Raw genomic sequence first — 23,896 nt, forward strand, 5'->3', positions numbered from 1 at the left:
TACAATGTAGCCTTTCTTAGGCCCCCTTCACACATCTGTATAAAACCGGTACCGGAAAAAACAATCGGTGTCATGAGTGTTTGGGATTGGTGCGCCATCAGTGTGCAATCAGTGTTTTTCCAGTATGGCTAAAGAAAAAGAAATTACAATGCTTCTCCTATACTTTGCAATGTTAAACGTGGACAGCGTATGGATGTCATGAGTCTGCTGTACGTGTTGTTCACGGAACCATAGACTTGTACTGGCCCTTGTCATCCATACTGCCAGTAAAAAACAGACGTCTGTGTGGCTTAGGACTGTTTCACACATCAGTTTGTCAGCATCAGTCAAGATCCGCCGTTTTAAAAAAAAACGGATTCGCCATTTTTCTTGGCTGATCCGTTTTTTCCCCCCATAGACTTGCATTATCGGCGGATGTAGACGGATGGTCATCCGTTGGATCCGATATTTTGTGGATCCGCCAAAATTTTGGCGTCCACTGACATAACTTGACGGACACTGCAACGTTTTTTTCAACGTCGGATCCGCATTCTGGCTTTTCGGGGAGATTTAACCCTAAACACCGGCAGAAGATTCTATCTCTCTCTCGTCCCGCGATATCCACTTGCCCGCTTCCAGGTCCCGCAAGATGCACATTCTCGATCCCGGATCCCGCGAGATGCACATTCTCGATCCCAGATCCCGGGAGATGCACATTCTCGATCCCGGATCCCGCGAGATGTACATTCTCGAACCCAGATCCCGCGAGATGCACATTCTCTTACCCAGATCCCGCGAGATGCACATTCTCGATCCCGGATCCCGCGAGATGCACATTCTCGATCCCGGATCCCGGGAGATGCACATTCTCTTACCCAGATCCCGCGAGATGCACATTCTCGATCCCGGATCCCGCGAGATGCACATTCTCGATCCCGGATCCCGCGAGATGCACATGCTCGATCCCAGATCCCGCGAGATGCACATTCTCGATCCCAGATCCCGGGAGATGCACATTCTCGATCCCGGATCCCGCGAAATGTACATTCTCGAACCCAGATCCCGCAAGATGCACATTCTCTTACCCAGATCCCGCGAGATGCACATTCTCGATCCCGGATCCCGCGAGATGCACATTCTCGATCTCAGATCCCGGGAGATGCACATTCTCTTACCCAGATCCCGCGAGATGCACATTCTCGATCCCGGATCCCGCGAGATGCACATGCTCGATCCCAGATCCCGCGAGATGCACATTCTCGATCTCAGATCCCGGGAGATGCACAATCTCTTACCCAGATCCCGCGAGATGCACATTCTCGATCCCGGATCCTGCGAGATGCACATGCTCGATCCCAGATCCCGCGAGATGCACATTCTCGATCCCAGATCCCGCAAGATGCACAGTCTCGATCCCGGATCCCGCGAGATACAGATGCCCGCTCCCGGATACCGCGACATCGCCGGTATTATTTTTTTCAGGCGCGGTTCCTTTAACATTACAATATGGGCGGATCTCAGCGCACCAACGGTCCGGTGGCTCCCGTTGGTGTTTCGTCAGCCACAGATCCGTTTTATGCCATTTTGGCGGATTTCAAATGACCTGAAAAACTGATGTGTGAAACAGGCCTGGTTCATCTAAAAACATGGACATGTGAGCAGCACCTTAGGTTATAATGGGTACATGTAGTATCTGTGACAAAAAAACAGATACCACACTTACCGGAAAAACGTCCATGTGAAGAGGAATTTAAAGGGACTCCGTCACCAGGATTTTGCCACCTAATCTGAGACTAGCATAATATAGTGGCATAGCGCCTACGTCCAACAATTCTCTCTTACTAGGCCGCAGGATGGTGTTTAGATAAAATCACTGTTTTATCAGATGGAAATTATTATCACAAGTGCTGCCATGTAGCCCTCCATATTCATGAATTCTATAAAGTCCTGCTCTATGATCGATTGTCAGCTTTCTGCCTAAGCACAATATAAACTAAAAGCTATCAGTGGCTGGGGCTTGGTTATATAGAACGGCATCACACTAAGATCTGCAGCAGATAACAGGGATTTTATCAGAACTGCAGCAAGCAGCTCAGTAAATGAGACATCGCTGGAATCAGGGTCTCTGCAACTACATCATGGTGGTCTCAGATGGGGGTCACAAAATCAAGCGATAGATTATCTAAACTAATACAGAACAGTCCAGAAAGATAACTCAACACTTAAAGGAGTATTCTCATGTTATGAACTATCTTTAATTAGTTAGACAACATGAAAATAAGCAAGTTTGCAATTGACATACTTTCTCTATCTACTGTCATTCTTTTGCAATGACAGCTTTTATTTCCCATAGTGTACAACTGGTTTCTATGGAGTTTGGCACTAGTGTCTGCCTTGATCCTGGCCAAGTGTGCTCAGTAGCTACATTCCAGGAACCTATCTCCACCATGTTGATTTCTGTACAGCAGTTAGCTGCTCACCTGGCTCCCTCTCAGCTCCTGACAAATTGCTGTTCTAAATCTTGCAAAATTACCAACTCTGCTGCCTTTACAGCAAGTTTCCTAACCATGGTTCTCACTGTCTGAAGCTGTGTGTTAGTTGAAATGTACTGTTGTCACTAATAATACATAATAATAGCAGTGTACACTTAAGAACACACCAACGATGGCTGAATGTGCTACAGCAGATCTTATACTCAACTTTATAGTTCTACTAATCCTACAGGTCTGCTGCTCATCAGAACTGTCACTCATGGAGGAGCGGCCACCCTGCCACAAACCAAGAAGTGAAAGAGACTGGAAAGCTGTGTGCTCATCAAGAGACAACTTGAGGATAAACCTTTAATGAACCAAACGTGAGGTGAATTTGAGTAGTTGGCTGTTGAGTTACATCTGTCCTTGTGGTGACATCTTTCTATGTGGTAATATCTTTCTGCATGGTGACATCTGTCCTTGTGGTGACATCTTTCTATGTGGTAATATCTTTCTGTGTGGTGACATCTGTCTGTGTGGTGATATCTTTCAGTGTGGTGACGTCTGTGTGGTGATATCTTTCTGCATGGTGACATCTTTCTATGTGGTGACATCTTTCTATGTGGTGACATCTTTCTGTGTGGTGATATCTTCCTATGCGGTGATATCTTTCTGTGTGGTGACATCTTTCTGCATGGTGACGTCTGTGTGGTGATATCTTTCTCCATGGTGACATCTTTCTGTGTGGTGACATCTGTCTGTGTGGTGATATATTTCTTCATGGTGACATCTTTCTATGTGATGATATCTTTCTGCATGGTGACGTCTGTGTGGTGATAGCTTTCTGCATGGTGACATCTTTCTATGTGGTGATATCTTCCTATGTGGTGATATCTTTCTGTGTGGTGATATCTTTCTGCATGGTGACGTCTGTGTGGTGATATCTTTCTCCATGGTGACATCTTTCTATGTGGTGATATCTTCCTGTGTGGTGATATCTTTCTGTGTGGTGATATCTTCCTGTGTGGTGATATCTTCCTGTGTGGTGATATCTTTCTCCATGGTGACATCTTTCTATGTGGTGATATCTTTCTGTGTGGTGATATCTTCCTGTGTGGTGATATCTTCCTGTGTGGTGATATCTTCCTGCGTGGTGACGTCTGTGTGGTGATATCTTTCTCCATGGTGACATCTTTCTATGTGGTGATATCTTTCTGTGTGGTGACATCTGTCTGTGTGGTGATATATTTCTTCATGGTGACATCTTTCTATGTGGTGATATCTTTCTGCATGGTGACGTCTGTGTGGTGATAGAAAGATGTCACCATGCAGAAAGCTATCACCACACAGACGTCACCATGCAGAAAGATATCACCACATAGAAAGATGTCACCATGAAGAAATATATCACCACACAGACAGATGTCACCACACAGAAAGATATCACCACATAGAAAGATGTCACCATGGAGAAAGATATCACCACACAGACATCACCATGCAGAAAGATATCACCACACAGGAAGATATCACCACACAGAAAGATATCACCACATAGGAAGATATCACCACATAGGAAGATATCACCACATAGGAAGATGTCACCATGGAGAAAGATATCACCACACAGACGTCACCATGCAGAAAGATATCACCACACAGGAAGATATCACCACACAGGAAGATATCACCACACAGGAAGATATCACCACATAGAAAGATGTCACCATGCAGAAAGCCATCACCACACAGACGTCACCATGCAGAAAGATATCACCACATAGTGGTGATATCTTTCTGTGTGGTGACATCTGTCTGTGTGGTGATATATTTCTTCATGGTGACATCTTTCTATGTGGTGATATCTTTCTGCATGGTGACGTCTGTGTGGTGATAGCTTTCTGCATGGTGACATCTTTCTATGTGGCGATATCTTTCTGTGTGGTGGCAATTGTCTGTGTGGTGACATTTTTCTTCGTGGTGACATCTGTCTATGTATTGACATCTTTCTACATGGTGACATCTTTTTTTAATTTAAAAAAGGCTACATCTGTAAATGGGTTGTTTCTGAAGCATGTACATTGATTTCTGCATAGCCCACTGAGATTATAGGCAGTTTCAGAAAAGTCAGCACTTTTGCCATGACTGATTCAGTAAATGCTTGTATTCCCTGCAAAATCACAATTCTGAGTCATCTTTTGCTTAAACATTTTTTCATAATTTAACCTCAAAATGTTTGAACAAATATTCAACTGGATGTTACCATTTTTTTGCCAGTGGAGTGTGTACCTACATGATGACAACATACCATACATTATTACGGAATGTGCAGGAACGTACCCTATAAACACGAGGAATGGAAACAACTCATGTGACTTCTGAAGTAGAATATCATACAGAACAATGCAGATATCTAAGCAAATCTACTCTATAATTATTTCATAGTGAATACAAATATTTACTAGAACACTAAATTCACTGTTAAAATGCGTATTTGTAGTCTGGAAGTGATCTCTTGAAAGTTACTCCTACTACAAAGCTGAAATGGAAATCCCAGTCCTTTACTTACTAGGGACGGGTTTCTACTACACAATAAATATTTGTGCTGTCACCAAAAAATTTGAGGATGACATGAACATTTTTTGCACTAATACTCTTCTAGATAATTGTGTAGTATTAAAAAATTAAAGCAAGATGTCTTGGTAGTTAGGCTACTTTCACATTTCCGTTTTGAAGTATGAGGCGTGATGCAGCGAAAAATGTAAAAACCGGATCCGGCGCCTGCTGCCACCGGATCCGGCTTTTTTCCCTTAGACTTACATTATCGCCGCATTGCACCTGATGGCCTTGCAGCGTGTCCGGCTTTAGCCTGAAACAGCAAAAAATGCCTGTCCGGCGTCTGCAAAAAAGCGTTCCATGCAACGTTTATTGACAGCGCCGGACCGCTTTTTTGCAGAACGCATGCCCAAAGACTCTTTCCCTCTCCTGCACCGTATCCGGCAAAAACAGATGATCCGGCGGGTTGCGGCTTCTACCGGATCCGGTTTGACAACTTTTCGCCGCAGCCCGCCGGATTTAAAATCCGGAAATGTGAAAGTAGCCTTAGTTATTTCAACATACAATCATAATCTACTCATAACTAGAGATGAGTGGACATCGTCGGCTCCCTCCTTATTCGGCAAGCTATAGCGCTTACCGAACAAGCTGCCGCGGGAACCCAGATACCTGGAGCGCTCTGATAATCAAGTGTCCGGCGCCAGAGCTCCATGTGTCAAGGCTGTTTGGCAGTCACGACACACAGGCTTCTCCATGTGACTGTCACACAGCCACGACACATGTAGCTGTGGTGCCGGACACCTAATTATTGGGAGCACTCCAGGTATCCGGGGCTCCTGCTGCAACAATTCGATAAGCTCTATTAGCGAGCCGAATAATGAGGGAGCCAACGATATTCACTTATGTCTACTCACAACCTGCTGTTTTGTCAAATTTTGAAATCTTAATGATTTGAATAGGTGGTGGATGTGCAGTACCCAGCCGTGACCACTATACAGTTGACGGATCTGTGCAGCTCTGTAACTGAGCACTCCTGACCGCCACCGACACTGGGAGCAGCTGATTGGCGGGGGTTCCGAGTGTCGCACCACCATAGATCAGACATTGATGACCTATCCTAAACATAGGCCATCAACATTAAAGTCCAAGAAAACCCCTTTAAAGTATCAGTGAAATGCCAGCACGCTTCAGAAATAAATATTCCTGGCTGATTAATTCTGATTAATGTTGCCTGAGGTTTTGGCAGCACAGATCAGGTGACACGTCCTTGTGTTGGAGCAATAGCAAATGTCTGGAAAGGTGTCCAAGATAAATGAAAAATAAAGGAACGTGTTCTTAAAGTCTGCAGGTTTGATTCCTGCAACCTCACGCAATGAGCACTACTTGAATGTATAGTGTACAACTCAATACACGGTATAACAATAAAATCTTTCTGAATTAGCACAATTAGCAATTTATAGACTGAATATATTTGGTCAGACTGTATGTTTCACACCAGCGTTGAGAATTAAGGAAACACTAAGCGGCCCAGGATTCATCACAGTGTGCCAATGGTACTAAACAAAACTGATGGAAAATCTATTCAAGACCACTCCAAGCCATTTATTTCATTAATGAAATGGAAATTAAAGAACAGAGCCTTCTGCTGGAGTTCCTTTCCATACCTGCTTTTAATAATTTATTTCATCAGTGTAATTTTCAAGGCTTCCAATTTCCTTTGTGTTTCGCAAATGCACATTTAAAAGCAGCTTTAACTGGCCCAATGTATAATGAATATGATTTAAATCTTACCAGTCTTACACTGACTGCCCCAATTCTCCACTCTGCTAATTGTACCAAGTAATACACTGCCATCACTAATGCTGCTATTTTACTGAATACAAATGTAGAAATGAAATAACATACTATAGAATTTTATGAATATACTGGAACGTTCACTGTGTTTAGAAGACTGCGTTCACATGGCTGTTGGCCTATAGTGGCTTATAGTGCATATTTCTACTGTGAAGTCATGGTAAAAATGTATAGGTTTTGCCATAATATTCAAAATTATAGTAAAACTTCATTGTTTGTACTGGTGTTTCACTGAAAATACACTGAAATCACTTTACTTTTTCAATTATTTTGGAAAATTGCTGCTAAAAACTTCAACGTATGGATGCAGTCTAAGAATTTTTGGGGAGTGTAAATTGGAAATGGATACATTTTGAATTAACACGGAAAAAAAAAAATCATTCGTACTCACATGTTCCCCCCCCCCCCCCAACAAGAAAAACCAAAAGGCAAAACTCAAGAGTTGAGTGGATGATCTCATTACAGATATGATTTTAAAGGGGAATCTGTCACCCCATTTTAGCCCTATCAGCTGCCGGCACCTCCATCAGGGGCTTATCTGTAATGCTGTAGATAAGCCCCCGATGTAACCTGAAAGATAAGAAAAACACGTTAGATTATACCAGGGTTCCCCAACTCCAGTCCTCAAGGCCCACCAACAGATCATGTTTTCAGGATTTCCTTTGTATTGCACAGGTGAAGCAATTATCACCTGAGCAATACTAAGGAAATCCTGAAAACATGATCTGTTGGTGGGCCTTGAGGACTGGAGTTGGGGAACCCTGGATTATACTCACCGGGGGGCGGGTGTGTTGGTTGTTGCAGTCCGGTCTGGCGCCTCCCATCTTCATACGATGACATCCTCCTTCTTACTTCTGCCGTGGCTCCTGCTCAGGCGTACTTTGTCTGCCCTGTTGAGGGCAGAGTAAAGTAATGCAGTGCGCAGGCGCCGGACCTCTCTGACCTTTCCCTGCGCCTGCACACTGCAGTACTTTTACTCTGCCCTCAACAGGGCGGACAAAGTACGCCTGAGCAGGAGCCACGGCAGAAGTAAGAAGGAGGACATCTTCTTATAAGGATGGAAGGCGCCGGACTGAATCGCAACACCCACTGCACCTGACCCCGCCCCCCCGGTGAGTATATTCTAACTTGTTTTTCTTATCTTTCAGGTTACATCAGGGGCTTATCTACAGCATTACAGAAGCTCCTGATGGTGGTGCCAGCAGCTGATAGGGCTAAAAATAGGTGACAGATTCCCTTTTAATGTGTTACTTTAATACATTTTTTATTAAGTAGAATAGGTCCCATGGTGCATTACTATTGCATTGATTTTACGCATTTCAGTTTCCTTCCAAAATATTTCCCAAAGTTTGTATAAATGTATTGAACCTAAAAATGCATGATAATTATGACCAAGAACACTACAAGTTTTACAATTAGGAGCAGAGAAACAGTACTGTGCAAAGTTTTACTAAAAAAGACATGTCGGGAGAATGGAGAGATCCTCTTTAAATCAGCATGGGCCCATTTTTATTGCATGCCCCATTTAGGATTCTAGTGATGCGCCAGCTGATGTCTGATTGTATAAGCCATCTATCTTATTGCGTTCTTTCAGTTGCAAATATCTGTCGTGAATGAGATACTGTACTGCACTTTACCCCGGTACGGTGCAGAATGTATAGTTTAGGAGCTCCCGCGTGGTCAGTCACATGATATTACAGTTCCACTCATTCATAAAAGTTCATTCAAAACCCATAGACAGTGAAACGCACAACTGCTGCTGACAGAACATAGATATATCCAATATTTCTACATGTGCAGGCCTTTCTCAGTGTTATATTACTAACTTCTTCTGCGCTGCCTTTTTTAACCAATGAATTATTGAAATAATAAAAATAGATTAGATTGTGTTCAGCGAAAATGCTCTGCTTACCACGTATATTCTGATGCATTTTAACAAATTATTTTAGGCAGATCTGGGCTATTTGTGCTTGCATTCTTTTCAGCAGTACTAATGACATTGTTATGAATCACCTTCTGCAACTCCTCTGAGGCTACAAACTGTAACAATCATTTTTTACCCAAGCTACCAATGCCTAATCTACTTCTTAAAGCCAATGTGTCATCAGAAAATGTCCTATTGTTTAAACCAGGTTTTTATGTGAAATTTAACAAAATTTCTTTTATGTTTTTGCATAGCTAAAATTACGATCTCCTACGAATGTCGGCCACAGGCTGGCTTTCACAGGAGGATCTTAATGACAGGCACAGGGTTATCAGCCAACCTCCAGCTGTCACAATAACCCATTGGTGCTCTGCATCACTTCACAGGCATGCTGATGGGAGCGTGGAATGATACACATGTTAAATGCCGCTGTCAGAGATTGATAGGAGCAGTTATCAGGTTAACAATCGCTTGGTGCCACCCACAGTTGTTAGAGGCAGGTCTTGGCTGTAACACACAGCCACCACCTGCCGAGTGATGTGAGCCTGCACAGGGTCATGACTTTTGACGTACATGTACGTCAAAAGTCGTGAAGGGTTCAAAAGCTGAAATAGCATGCAAACATAACCACCTGCTGGAATGTTCAAGTGGTTGTCCTGGACTTTATAGATGAGGATAGCATAGGTAAGTAATGTGAGATTACTGAGATCTGTCAGCTGGCACCCCACCACACAGCTGAAATATACATTGGCAGAGGTAGTCGAATACAAGTGAAACACAAGGCGAAACACAGCAACCCTGTACACTGCTTAGTGGCCGCTTTCGCATACACCACTTTCTACCTAGCTCCCATTCTTCCATTTTAAAGCTGTGTATATTAAAAATGTAACACATATGTGCATCTGCTTGTAATTGGCCACGCCAAGAGAGCACCTAAGCCTCCTTATTTCAATATTAAGTTAATTTTCCAGACACTGCACCAGTAATAGCCAGTATGGTTGTTATAAAGCTAAGTCCCCTACCACACTTTATAGCCCATTTAAAATGCATTTTTGGGGTGACGGACCATACGTTTATCAAAAAAACTGCATATACAAATACAAACATTAAATAAAGGTAATGTACAGTGCCTTGCGAAAGTATTCGGCCCCCTGGAACTTTTCAACCTTTTCTCACATATCATGCTTCAAACATAAAGATACCAAATGTAAATTTTTGGTGAAGAATCAACAACAAGTGGGACACAATTGTGAAGTTGAACGAAATTTATTGGTTATTTTAAATTTTTATGGAAATTCAAAAACTGAAAAGTGCAATATTATTCGGCCCCTTTAATGTAATACTTTGTTGCGCCACCTTTTGCTGCGATTACAGCTGCAAGTCGCTTGGGGTATGTCTCTATCAGTTTTGTACATGGAGAGACTGCAATTCTTGCCCATTCTTCCTTGGCAAATAGCTTGAGCTCAGTGAGGTTTGATGGAGATCGTTTGTGAACAGCAGTTTTCAGCTCTTTCCACAGATTCTCGATTGGATTCAGGTCTGGACTTTGACTTGGCCATTCTAACACCTGGATATGTTTGTGAACCATTCCATTGTAGATTTTGCTTTATGTTTGGGATCATTGTCTTGTTGGAAGACAAATCTCCGTCCCAGTCTCAGGTCTTTTTCAGGCTCCAACAAGTTTTCTTCAAGAATGGTCCTGCATTTGGTTCCATCCACCTGCCTATCAATTTTAACCATCTTCCCTGTCCCTGCTGAAGAAAAGCAGGCCCAAACCATGATGCTGCCACCACCAAATTTGACAGTGGGGATGGTGTGTTCAGGGTGATGAGCTGTGTTGCCTTTACGCCAAACATATCGGTTTGGCATTGTTGCCAAAAAGTTCGATTCCGGTTTCATCTGACCCGAGCACCTTCTTCCACATGTTTGGTGTGTTTCCCAGGTGGCTTGTTGCAAACTTTAAACAACACTTTTTATGGATATCTTTGAGAAATGGCTTTCTTCTTGCCACTCTTCCTTAAAGGACAGATTTGTGCAGTGTACGACTGATTGTTGTCCTATGGACAGACTGTCCCACCTCAGCTGTAGATCTCTGCAGTTCATCCAGAGTGATCATGGGCCTCTTGGCTGCATCTCTGATCAGTCTTCTCCTTGTTTGAGATGAAAGTTTAAAGGGACGGCCGGGTCTTGGTAGATTTGCAGTGGTATGATACTCCTTCCATTTCAATATGATCGCTTGCACAGTGCTTCTTGGGATGTTTAAAGTTTTGGAAATCATTTTGTATCCAAATCCGGCTTTAAACTTCTCCACAACAGTGTCACGGACCTGCCTATTGTGTTCCTTGGTCTTCATGATGCTCTCTGTGCATCAAACAGAGCCCTGAGACTATCACAGAGCAGGTGCATGTATACGGAGACTTGATTACACACAGGTGGATTATATTTATCATCATTAGTCATTTAGGACAACATTGGATCATTCAGAGATCCACAATGAACTTCTGGAGTGAGTTTGCTGCACTGAAAGTAAAGGGGCTGAATAATATTGCACGCCCCACTTTTCAGTATTTTAATTTCCACAAAAATTTAAAATAACCAATAAATTTCCTTCAACTTCACAATTGTGTCCCACTTGTTGATTCATCACCAAAAATGTACATTTGGTATCTTTATGTTTGAAGCATGATATGTGGGAAAAGCTTGAAAAGTTTCAGGAGGCCGAATACTTTCGCAAGGCATTGTACAAGAAGGGACACTATAATAATGATAGCAGCTACAGGTTGCTGACCTGTGACCTACCATCAATGTCCGCTGCTCCTCACTTTGGTCTTTCTAATTTGCTCAATCACAGATGGAGGTAATACAAATACACAGAATTATTTCACAAAGATTGTAAAAAAAAATCTGTAGGTTAATTGTGTATTATTTGAATTTGCCAAACGAAAACGTCAGTATAAATGGATTCCCCGTAAAAGAGCATAAATACATACAGCAGTCTAGTATAAGTCATTTTCCAAGGCTGTTATTTAAGTAGCTATTGATTTTCAGACTGGTGGGCTGCTGGAAATGACAAGCGGAGTTCATTCTTCTTAATATACAGTGAGCGGCTGAGTGTTTTTCAATAAAATGTAATGCTCAGATATTGCACCATAATAAACAATAAATGACACCGTTACCCATGTTCCAGCTTAAATCATGGACGATATTTCTTACTTTCTAGGCAGTTTGTTTGTACACTTCCAAATGCAATTAAAACTGAACAATATCATATAATTGTTTTTATATAATTATGTGTCAAAAATAAGAACCCTTTGCTATGATCACATCTAAATTACTGTTCAGTACCATGTTATAGCCCTTGTTCTAGAAGTCAAGATCTCATTAAATGCCTAATACATCATTATTCTGTCCGGGGGTTGAGAACCTTGTTTAGGTACAAAACCACGACCATTGGCTTCCTTACTACAGAGAAAACAAACATATAATAAATGTGTAACATAAGCATATGTCTTCATTCTCGACTGATCGCTATCATCAGGGTGCAAAATGTGAAAAAAAAAAAACATTTTTTATTTTAAAAGTTACAACATGATGTATGGATTAATTTCTTTATACCAGTAAAGCTAATCACCTCCTAAATATCAGAATAACACATCCTTAAGTCTTGGTCCGAGTACAATGCACGGACTGGTCGTTGCTCTCCTGACCGGAACTTGACAGGTTTACATATTCTTATGAGGCTGTTAAGTTCAGGTTGGGAGACCCATGGCAAATCCTGCTGGGTGAATGCTGCCTTCACCTGCATTAGAAATATACCGTATTTTCCGGTGTATATGATGACTTTTTAACCCCTGCACCTCTGACGACCCCCAACTTTCCAGTTAAAATATAAAATCTTCGTAAAAGTCAGGGGTCGTCTTATACGCCAGGTGGCGTCTTATAGGACGGTGCAGAGGAGTGGTCTCGATGACGAGGTGAGGGAGTGCCTCACCAGGAAGGTGTAAATGAAGTATCCCCATTACCTCCTTGCAGCAGAGGTGCTCTGTGCGGCTCTCTGTGCTGAGGGCGGCAGCTTCGCCGGCATTTCCTCAAAGCCCGGAGGCCCTCGCAGCTCCATTGCTACGATGCGGTGGTGTGGCGCCCCTGCGGGTCCAGAATACCACAGGTGGCGTCACGTATCCAAACAAACTTTATCCCCATCTCGTTAAATACCACACGCACACAAATCCTTGCCTTTGACCGCCTGGGGCCACGGACCGGGTCCCAGCCGCCGTGACGCCATCTCCCATTGAAGTCGACGGGCCCGGCTCAGAGTACCCCGCGGCCCTCGGGGCGCGTCAATTTTGGTGTCACGAACAGGATAAACGAAGCCCGGTATCACCGGATCCTGTGTGACGAAGATTTGATGGATTTGAGCGATAAAAATGACTAAAATGTGTAAAAGAAAGGATTTATTGAACTGTGAAATTAACTCTTAAAATGGCCGCCACAGCAGTGAAGAGGGGCGTGTCATCACAGGTAGCACTCAAGGAAGAGCACGAAAAACCGTTAAGTCCCCCTGCCAGTATTTTTATGTGAATGCGTCATGGCCAATGCCCCAAGGGGAGGAGGAGATTGCACTGATGAATGGCAGCCTGCGCCTGAGGCAGGAGGCCCTGCAAGAGCTGAAACAGCAGCGCACCCGGGAGGGGCCTACAGAAGATGAATCCTCACTTGTGGTACCTGCGCCATCCGTACCTGTCACCACTGCACCAGCCCCGTCCCTGGCAGCTTCCGCTAACCGCGCGGCCTCTGCGACATGGCCGCGAGCGGTTGCTGCTGCCTCCACCATGACACCGCTGCCTGCCAGGAGGTGTTATCCGTGGGACCAGAAGCCAACATGGATGCGGAGGCTGTGCTCCTGCCTGAACCTGACGCGGCTGCACAGGTCCCGCCGATGGCTCCACCGGGTACTGTTCCTACACCGGCTTCACCACCGCTGTCACCTGCCATGGTTGCTGACCAGGCAGATGGGAAGACTGCTGCTGCTACTGGCCTCCACCTGTCGCCTGCACCGGACCCTGATGATCAGGAGAAAGAAGGTATGGCCGTGGCCCCTACACCCAAGGCTGCTAATGCCCCCACCAAAGCAGCCACGATTCCAGCTCCACCAGGAGGAGCCCAACTACCATCTGGACATCCAGAAAGTCTGCCCTGGAAGCAGAAGAAGAAACCTGCTTCATCATCCCCAGGAGGGGATCACCAGTAAGAAAGTTGCTTACTAACTGAACAGTTACCCAGAAGGGTATTGTCACCGTTGTGCCATCTGTTTGCCTTGATTATTATTTTTGGTATTTTTCTTGCCTAGTTTTTGGCATCTGTTTAAAAACTGCTGAGATCATGGACAAGGAATGATCCTAAAACTTTCCCCTGTATATAGTTCTGCACCTCTTAAGGTGCTCCTTCTTGCTTTTACTACAACCTTTGATAAAAGAACTACCTCAGACCTGAACAAAAACCCGTGGGTGTGGCTAAGAACTGGGTCTGGAAGTGGAAGACAGTCAATGTCCTGCAGCCCACCCAGGACCACCGTTGGAGGTTTAGAGCGGGTCCTCCACCAGCAAAAGGACACTTCAAGATCCCCCAGCTGGAATTACCAAGAATTCAGTTGGATTTATGATAAAATGTTGCTAGTATTTATAAATTGATAGTATTTCTATATTGATAGTATTTATTAAAGATAAAATTAGAAATATCTTAGAATAGAATATATTGCCAAGATAGTGATAGCACTTTATTGCAGATTAGGCTGCGTTGGTAATGTTTTAATAAAAATATGAAGTTTTTAAATAAAAACTGGTACCAGGTGGTGAACCATAGCTAGTGGTTGTCACCAATTAGCACTTCGAGTTACAAGTAGTATAAATAAAATTATTTAGGTAACATTTAAAGAAAAAAATGACTCTCCCTGGAGAAGAAGTTTAATGATAGAATATAAATTGTTAACTGCTGGCAGAATTGTTTGAAAAAAATCTGAATTGTTGTTTGTTCTTCTGTATCATCTTTTGCTTTATTTTGAGCCTGCGGACGTGCTGGGTTTAACGGGGGGGAATGTGGTGCCCCTGCGGGTCCAGTCGCCACAGAGGTACTGCATCTCATCCAGAGGTGTGGTATCTCACAACCAGGTAAGATGGGGGCACCTCACCACACTCTCAACACTGCATTCAAAACACACACACTAGCTATTCAAGGCACCTCATCCCAGACTGACTAGGAAAGGGTGTTGGGAGCTAGTGGGGAAGGTAGGTAATGGGGCGGAGCTTAGAAAGTGGAGTGAGGTAGAGCAGCCAATGGGAACAGCGAGTGGGCGGAGCTTAGAGAAAGAGTGGGAGATTTGAAGACAGTTTAGAGAGTTCCCTCAGGGGGAGAGCAGGTGGAAGGATGCGCTTGGAGCAGCTCCTGTCAGGAGGAGCTGCGGGACAGATTGACTGGGAGGGAAAGGTCCCGGGAGGAAAGAGTGGAATTTCTAGAGTCCCACGCTGATTGCTATCAGGTGGGAGAAGAAATCAGGTCGCAGAAGGGTCTCAGCCCCTAGCCTAGCCAAGTAAATGAACTTAACTAGCAAGCTGACAGTTGTGGTTGCTGTATGGGCCACAGCGAATCCCACAGTTAACTTCCCAGAAAGGCAGCCACATAGGATCAAGGAACTGCCTGAGTGACAAATTCTGACAGGATCCATGGCAGCTAGCCTGGGACACTGACTGTGAAGGTGCTGGAAAGGGAGAAAGGAGAGGAAACCAGTACAGTGAGACGGCCTAGAAAGGAACATACTGAAAGGGAGTGTTGGAGGGGTGTACTCATCTACCTGGAAGTTTACTGGACCCCTGACCTGGAGGACTCAGCACTGAAGCGGGCATCTGTACTGCAGACAGACTGTGAGTAAAGCCCATTGAACTACATGCGATTGTGTCCTCCATTTTATTCCTGCGCCACTCCTCCACTCCACACCACAATCCTACCAACAACTTCATCTTTTCTGCCCTGGGACTACAGCCCTACCTGTGGAGGGCTACAACATCATAGCTGCGCCCAGCATCCATCCCAGAGGAACAACACCGCAGCGCTGGTCACCTCTGACCAGAATACCACAGGTGGCGTCACGTATCCAAAACATAAACTTTATCCCCATCTCCTTAAATACCACACACACACACACACACAAATCTTTGCCTTTGACCGCCTGGGGCCACGGACCGGGTCCCAGCCGCCGTTACACCATCTCGCACTGAAGTCGACGGGCCCGGCTCCGAGTACCCCGCGGCCCCCAGGGCGCGTCAATGGCCTCCGGGAAAATGGCCACTGGGGCGGCGCATGCTCAGATTCAGATTTCGTCCCGAGATCTTGGGAGACGAGATCTCGTTGCCGAGATCTGAATCAGAGCATGCGCCGCTCTCAGCGGCCATTTTTCCAGAGGCCACCGCATCGCAGCAATGGAGCTGCGGGGCCTCCGGGCTTTGAGAAAATGCTGGCGGAGCCCCCCCACGCTGCACAAAGAGCCGCCACCGCCCCCAGCACAGAGAGCCGCACAGAGCACCGCTGCCGCAAGAAGGTAATAGTGATACTTCATTTATACCTTCCTGGTGAGGCACCTCCTGGAAAAGTTGGGTGTCGTCTTATACGCCCAATCGTCTTATACGCCGGAAAATATGGTAATTTGTATTTTCCACAATAAGGATAAAAGGATAAAACCATGGAATTCATAAGTCAGATGAATCCATCATATAACAGACCCTAGTATAGTCTGATGGGCCAACATCGCTTTCGCGTGATATTTTACTGTAAAAAATAAAAATTCAACGTGTCGTACCATTTCTTCTGTTAAAATATCTAGATAGCCTGTTGTGCAGACATCAACAACTAGAGCGTCAGCCACAACTATGAACAGAACATGGCTGAGAATCTAGTTAGCATATTTCGGCACGTATACAAGGATTGTACTTCCGGTCACTGTTGGAAATGGCAAGATTTACTTTCTTTTTACAGAAGATGTTAAAAAGTTATTTCCTAAAAAATCAAGTCATCCCAATTCATAGGATAGGGGATAGCTTGCTGATCACTGGGGTCTGACCACTAGGATCCCCAACAACCATGAGAATGGGGTTTGGGGTTCCATCCTGAATCTTCAGGTGTGCAAGCAATTCTATAATGTATAGAGCAGAGGCCAGGTATGCACAACTCTGCGCCATCCTGGCAGATGCCAGGTATGCACAACTCTGCTTCATCCTGGCAGAGGCCAGGTATGCACAACTTTGCTCCATCATGGCAGAGGCCAGGTATGCACAACTCTGCTCCATCAGAAGTGGTCTGCAGAGCTCCATTTTCTGGATCGCTTAAAAAATAACACTTTAAAAGATAGGCTGATTCTCCTACTCTTTACAATCACAGTATTATACATGAACCACAAACAAATATGTTAATATGCTCACACACAGACACAATATATATACTGTAAGAGATCGGCTCTCAGGTAGACGCTCGTGCACACACAAAAATCTAGTTTGCTGTGTCAAAACAAACATGCGGTTTATTAAATGTTCATATGTATAAAAAAAATGTTCATCGTATAAAACAGCCTCTTCTGGGTACAACAAAAATAACAGAACCAAAAAGGAAAATAAGCAGTGCAGATATAGTGTATGGAAGAGGATCGAGCTGAGGGTACCTCTGAGAGGCCACGTCAAGTGTTACAGGGGAAGGAAAAGAGGAGACGGAAAGAACCCATGACCTGAAAGGAGGGGGCGTGGTAAGTGAGGGTGACCACCTGTCTCTGCTCCGCCTTTAGCGATCCTCTCTGTGTTCCTGGAGACCCTGACCATGTGACCCTCTCTATGTCCAGCAGTATCTGATCCAGCAGTTCTCTCTATGGTCCTGGAGGCCCTGATCATGTGACCCCCTCTATGGCCTAGCAGAATCTGGTCTAGCTAGCCTCTCTATGATCCTGGTGGAACTGAACCGGAAGTCCTCTCCTGGTCCTGACCCGGAAGTGCAGGTGCTAATGCCCTATATCAGACCGCCCCTTCCTATGGTTGGGGCCTGAGTATTGTGTTGCTTCCCTGCATGTCTGCTTGGTCTGCTGGATCGCTCCCTGTATTCTGTGCCCCTGCACTCTGCCCTGTAGTGCTTCTCTGCACATGCTCTGTGCTTGTATTCTGCTTCTTGTCCCGTGCCATGTCTTGTGTTGTCTCTCGTGCCGTGTTTTGTCCTTGTTATGCTTTGACTTGTAGTACTTCCTCTGTTCTCTGCCTTAGTCTGTTTCGCCTAGTCTTGCCTAAGCTATTCTTTGACTTGTAGTACTTCCTATGTTCTCTGCCTTTGCCTCTTTTCGCCATGTCGTGTCCTTGCTATGCTTTGCCTTGCCTGGTCTTTGCTGTTCTGAGCCTTGTAGTACTTCTCGTGTTCCCTGTCTATGCCTGGTTTTTCTTACTCTGTCTTCTGGTGCTCGCTAGCACATTCCATGTCTAGTCTCAAGGTTCTGCCTTGACCTGGCTCTGGGCTTCGGCGTACGCTCTGCTGCTAGACTCTGTCCTATACTACCCTCTAGCACATTTCAGGGCTAGTCTCAAGGTTCTCCCTTGACCCGGCTATGGGCTTCGGTCTACGCTCCGCTGCTAGGCCCTATACTCTCTCTGACCCGGCTCCGTGCTTTTGACTACATTCCGCTCTATGTTCTGTACCTTGCCTTGTTTCTTGCCTTGCCTTGTTTTTCCGCATGACCTTTGCATGCGCCTGGCCTTCCCGCGGCCGCCTGTTTGTGCCTCAGTCATGCCACGCTATACGTGCTCGCCTGTTTGTGCCACAGCCGTGCTCGTCAGCCAGTGACTAAGCTGTGTCCGCCTGTTGTGCTTCAGCCGTGCTTGCCTCAGTCTTACCCGCCGGTTTGTGCCTCAGCCCGACCAGCTAGCCAGTGCCCCAGCCGTGCTCTCTATGCTTCCTTGCACCCACGCTGTCTCTGCACTGTGCTTTGTGTGCTTCTCTAATAGCACGTGCAGGCCCAAGCCTGCTCCTTGGCATACCTCCCCGTGCTTCTGTAAAAGTACGCGTAGGTCTTGCCATGTACCCTGTCATGCCCTCTAGCACACACAGGCCCTAGCCTACACCCTGTCGTGCCCTCTTGTACGCACAGGCCCTAGCTTGTACCCTGTCGTGCCCCTTGCACGCACAGGCCCTAGCCTGAACCCTGGCGTGTCTCCTAGCACGTGCAGGCCCTTGCCTTAGCCTGAACCCTGGCTTGCTCCTCTGCACATGCAGTACCTTAGCCTGAACCCTGGCGGCTCCTCTAGCGTGCCCAGGACCTTGGACCTTGAACCCTGGCATGTCCCTACATATGCACCATGTCTCGTACTTTGAACGTTGAACCCTGGCGTGTCCCTACACACGCACCACGTCTTGTACTTTGAACCCTGGCGTGTCCCCTTCACATGCACCGTGTCTTGAACTTTGAACCTGGCGTGTCCCCTACACACGCACCTTGCCCTGGACCCTGGTGTGCCCCTAGCACACACCCTGCCTGGAACTTTGCCTTGGACCTTGGCGTGTTCCCTAAAACGTACCATGTCTGAAGATCTGTCGTGCCTCCTTGCCTGAACCCTGGTTTGCCTGACGGATGCCTGGAACCTGCCGATCGCTGCCAGACATCGTAAGCCTGACGACTGCGGCCTGATGTCCGGAGCTGATGTCCGCAGCCTGATGCCCTGATCAGGTCCATCGTTGCCAGCTGTCCGGAGTCCGATGCCATTGAGCCCTTGCCTGTACCCAGGCGTGCCACTTGGCCTGTTACCACGTCTTGCACCTGATGTAACCCTGAGTTTGCCTTAACGAAGATACCTTGAATTCACGCCTTGTCTTGTCTTGTTTCCTGCACGTCCTTTGTCGTCAGACACTCGTACTTAGTGTCTACCTGAGCCGGCCGTCTGGTTCCAGCAGTCGTGGTGGCTCACCCCCTTGGTCTTGCCCCTGACACTCCCTGTATAGGGGTGGTTCCTCATAAGGTCAGCTCGCCCTAGGTGGGTGGGTGCCACGACCCAGAGGGTCCATTCGAAAACGACTGAGCGTAAGCTGACTCCGTCACAACGTCTATGCTAGCTAGAGACTGAGAAGTGCCTGGAATATCATGTAGGTGAGATTTACTTACTTTGCCTTATCCAGAGAAAGGACTGTTTGTTAATCATTTGTGCTGAAGAAAGGACAGTTTGTTATTTATCTGTGCTGAAGAAAGGCTGTTTTCCATTTTAAGCTGTAAAGTTTATGAAGGACAATAAACTTTATTCTGTCTTGAAATAGACACCCTATGTCTGTGCATATCCAGAGAGCAGAAACACCTACAATAAACATACACTTATACAGACACATATTTAGACATACTCTCACATATATACATTTACACAGCCATTCATATATATACACATGTACACATATTCATATTTACATTCATACACACATAGGAACATATATAAACACATACATACACAGACATGTGCATACACACAACAGGGGCGGACCTACCGCCCGTGCAGACCGTGCATTGCATGGGGGCCCCAGGGGAGAGGGGGCCCCTCCAGCCTCCAGCACCGCATGGCTAATTATGTCAAAATTCAAATTAGCCATGTGTAGTGCAATGAGGAGAGCAGCGCTGCGGGAGGCAAAGGGGCCCCTGTGAGGCAGGGGGGGCCGCCTGCCCCCAGCGCCGACTCCAACCCCCCCTCACCCCGCATTGAAGGAGGAGGCAATGATGGAGCCTGGAGGAGAGAGTGTCAGCTGACGCTCCCTCTCCCATCATTCCCCGCTCTGCCTCTGACACAGCGGGTGCGCGATGATGTCATCGCGCTCTCACTGTGTACCAGGCAGGCAGTGCAGGAGAGGAGACAGGAGCCGGGAGCAACGCAGGCACGAGGAGAAGGTGAGGAGTGTGGTTTTTTTTAGTTGTTTTTTTTTTTAAATCAGTGTGAGCACTGGACTGTGGGGCCATGCTGGGGGGGCTACATACCATGCTGGGCTGTATCATACCATGCTGGGGGGGCTATATACCATGCTGGGCTGTATTATACCATGCTGGGGGGGCTATATACCATGCTGGGCTGTATTATATTATGCTGGGGGGGCTATATACCCTGCTGGGCTGTATCATACCATGCTGGGGGAGCTATATATCATGCTGGGCTGCATCATACCATGCTGGGGGAGCTATATACCATGCTGGGGGGGCTATATACCATGCTGGGCTGTATCATACCATGCTGGGGGGCTATATACCATGCTGGGCTGTATTATACCATGTTGGGGGGGCTGTATTATACCATGCTGAGCTGTATCATACCATGCTGGGGGGCTATATACCATGCTGGGGGGGCTATATAACATGCTGGGCTGTATTATACCATGCTGGTGGGGCTATATACCATGCTGGGGGGTGCTATATACCATGCTGGGGGGGCTATCTATATACCATGCTGGGCTGTATCATACCATGCTGGGGGGGGTATCTATATACCATGCTGGGCTGTATCATACCATGCTGGGGGGGGGCTATATACCATGCTGGGCTGTATCATACCATGCTGGGGGGGCTATATACCATGCTGGACTGTGGGGCCATGCTGGGGGGGGCTGTTTACCATGCTGGGGGGGCTATATACCATGCTGGACTGTATCATGCCATGCTGGGGGGCTATATGCCATGCTGGGGGGGCTATATACCATGCTGGGCTGTATAATACCATGCTGGGCTGTATTATACCATGCTGGGGGGGCTATATACCATGCTGGGCTGTATTATACCATGCTGGGGGGACTATATACCATGCTGGGCTGTATTATACCATGCTGGGGGGGCTATATACCATGCTGGGGGGGGCTATATACCATGCTGGGCTGTATTATACCATGCTGGGGGGCTATATACCATGCTGAGCTGTATTATACCATGCTGGGGTGGCTATATACCATGCTGGGCTGTATTATACCATGCTGGGCTGTATTATACCATTCTGGGGGGCTATATACCATGCTGGGCTGTATTATACCATGGTGGGCTATATACCATGGTGGGCTGTATACCATGTGGTGCTGGGCTATATACTATGCGGCTGTTATATACCATGGGGGGTACATTTTACATTATATTCTATAAGGGGAGGCTGTGTTATATAATATGGGGGCTACATTATATTCTATGGGGAGGTGGGCTGTATTATATTCTATTTGGGGCTACATTATATTCTATAGGGGGGCTGTATTATATTTATTATATTCTATGGGGGCTGCATTATACTATATGAGGAGGGCTACATTGTATTCTATGGAGGGGCTACATTATACTATTTAAGGGGCTGCATTATATCCTATGAGGGGGTTGCCATATATTCTATGGAGGGGCTGCATTATACTATATGGGGGGGACTGCATTATATTCTATGGGGGGTTACATTATGTTCTATACAGATATTATATCCAGCCCTGCATAGCCTCAATATTAGATAACAACAAATAACAAATAACTTTGTTGCCCTATGAAGGGTTGGGGGGGCCCGAAAAATTTCTTGCACAGGGGCCCACTACAGTCTGTGTCCGCCCCTGCACAGACACATACATATATACATACACAAACTTTTAAATATACAACTCGCACACACGTCTTTTTATGCCACACATATTACATATAGGTCATTCTCCCATCTCAAGAGAAACATGGAGAAGGTCAGCGACAAAAATGATAGAGCAGCTGACGTAGGGCTGCAAAAACCACTGCTGAGGGGGACACAGCACAGACAGTAGTTTTAACACCTTCCTGGTCCTGTAATGCTTTCTTGCTCCTCCTTCGCCCTGTACACTATGATCTAACACAGCTGAAGTTCCCAGAGTAAGAAGTGGACATTGGTAAAAGCACAAAACACATTGCAGGTCATACTATGCGTCCTAAACTTTTCAAACCCATGTGCTGGGCCCCCTAACATTACAGATAAACACTCACTATGCAGCCAGCATTCCTTTCCTGTTGCATAACAAGCCACCTTTTTCAATGCCTGCACCCAGTGCATCACCACAGCAAATTAGGTGTTGTTTATAGTACTGTGTTAGTTTATTAAGGAAAATTGCGCCCTTCCAAGGTAGTGCGCTAGGCAGTCGCCTACCTCTGCCTACCACTCGTTCCTGCCTGTGTGTATGCATTTATAGCATTCATAAATTGATACCAAATTAAATTATTTCACACATCTACATTTACTGCAGCATTGCTATCGAAAATTAAATGACAAAAGAAATGTATAAAAGGCAATATGATTTATTGTAAAACCATGTTAATAAGCAAGTTCTGGCCTGAAAGGTAGAGCAGTAATGCACGCACCTTTCATACCATTAGTACAAACCATCTAATCTCTGCATTCTACCCTTTCAGAGGATGATGGCTCAGCACAATATTTAAGAGCACATTTTATATAAAAAAGACAAACAGTAATACTCCACAATAGTATAACTATAGCTTCTTTGAATAACAATTCATCGGTCTTATTCACATGCTTTATATGACTCACAAAATGACTGGGGCTGTGACCCGCAATATGAAATAACTGCAAGCAATGGACATGCTATTATATTGGAATAAGTATTTCGCAATCCAAACATTCGTCTCCCACTAAATTCTAGTCTCTAATACGCGACACACTCCTCCGATGTAACCCTAGTCTAATATAGTACTGAGAGAAATACTTCCAAATGTTTTATCATATGCTTTATGTTATTTGGGCGTATTAAGCCTGAATTGCCCAAGTTAGCAACAACCAATACCTCTACATCTTCCAAGATGCCAAGTACATAAAATGATACAAATCAGATCACATCTGTACATACGCAGTATATTCATTGCTCAGTTTATACGTGTAATGTTCTTACCTGTGTTTCTGTCGGGTAAAATACAACAATGCTTCTGCAGAATCCCAGGTAAAACCTTAACAATGAAAGAAAGAAGTATTAAAAACAGGGGCAGATTAAGTAGATGGTCCTGGATCTTCCAGCATATCCCAAATAATGAGTCTGTTATAATGTTTCTCAGGTGTTAAAGAACCTGGACACCAACGGGGGT

The 23,896-nt window shown here is 45.5% G+C and overlaps 1 protein-coding gene across 3 annotated transcripts in view; it reads right to left on the bottom strand.

The window, feature by feature from the left end:
* LOC141100612 (uncharacterized) overlaps positions 1-23,896 on the bottom strand; it is a 389,264-nt gene that overhangs the window by 145,448 nt on the left and 219,920 nt on the right. For all 3 annotated transcript variants that reach the window (XM_073589206.1, XM_073589204.1, XM_073589208.1), the window contains one exon: positions 23,707-23,761. In XM_073589206.1, the coding sequence (XP_073445307.1) occupies positions 23,707-23,761 (55 nt within the window). The remainder of the gene's footprint in view (positions 1-23,706; positions 23,762-23,896) is intronic.

The sequence above is a fragment of the Dendrobates tinctorius genome, unplaced genomic scaffold (genome assembly GCF_039654945.1).
Source record: "Dendrobates tinctorius isolate UK_male_01 unplaced genomic scaffold, ASM3965494v1 ptg000107l, whole genome shotgun sequence".
In the NCBI taxonomy this organism is placed as follows: Eukaryota; Metazoa; Chordata; class Amphibia; order Anura; family Dendrobatidae; genus Dendrobates; species Dendrobates tinctorius.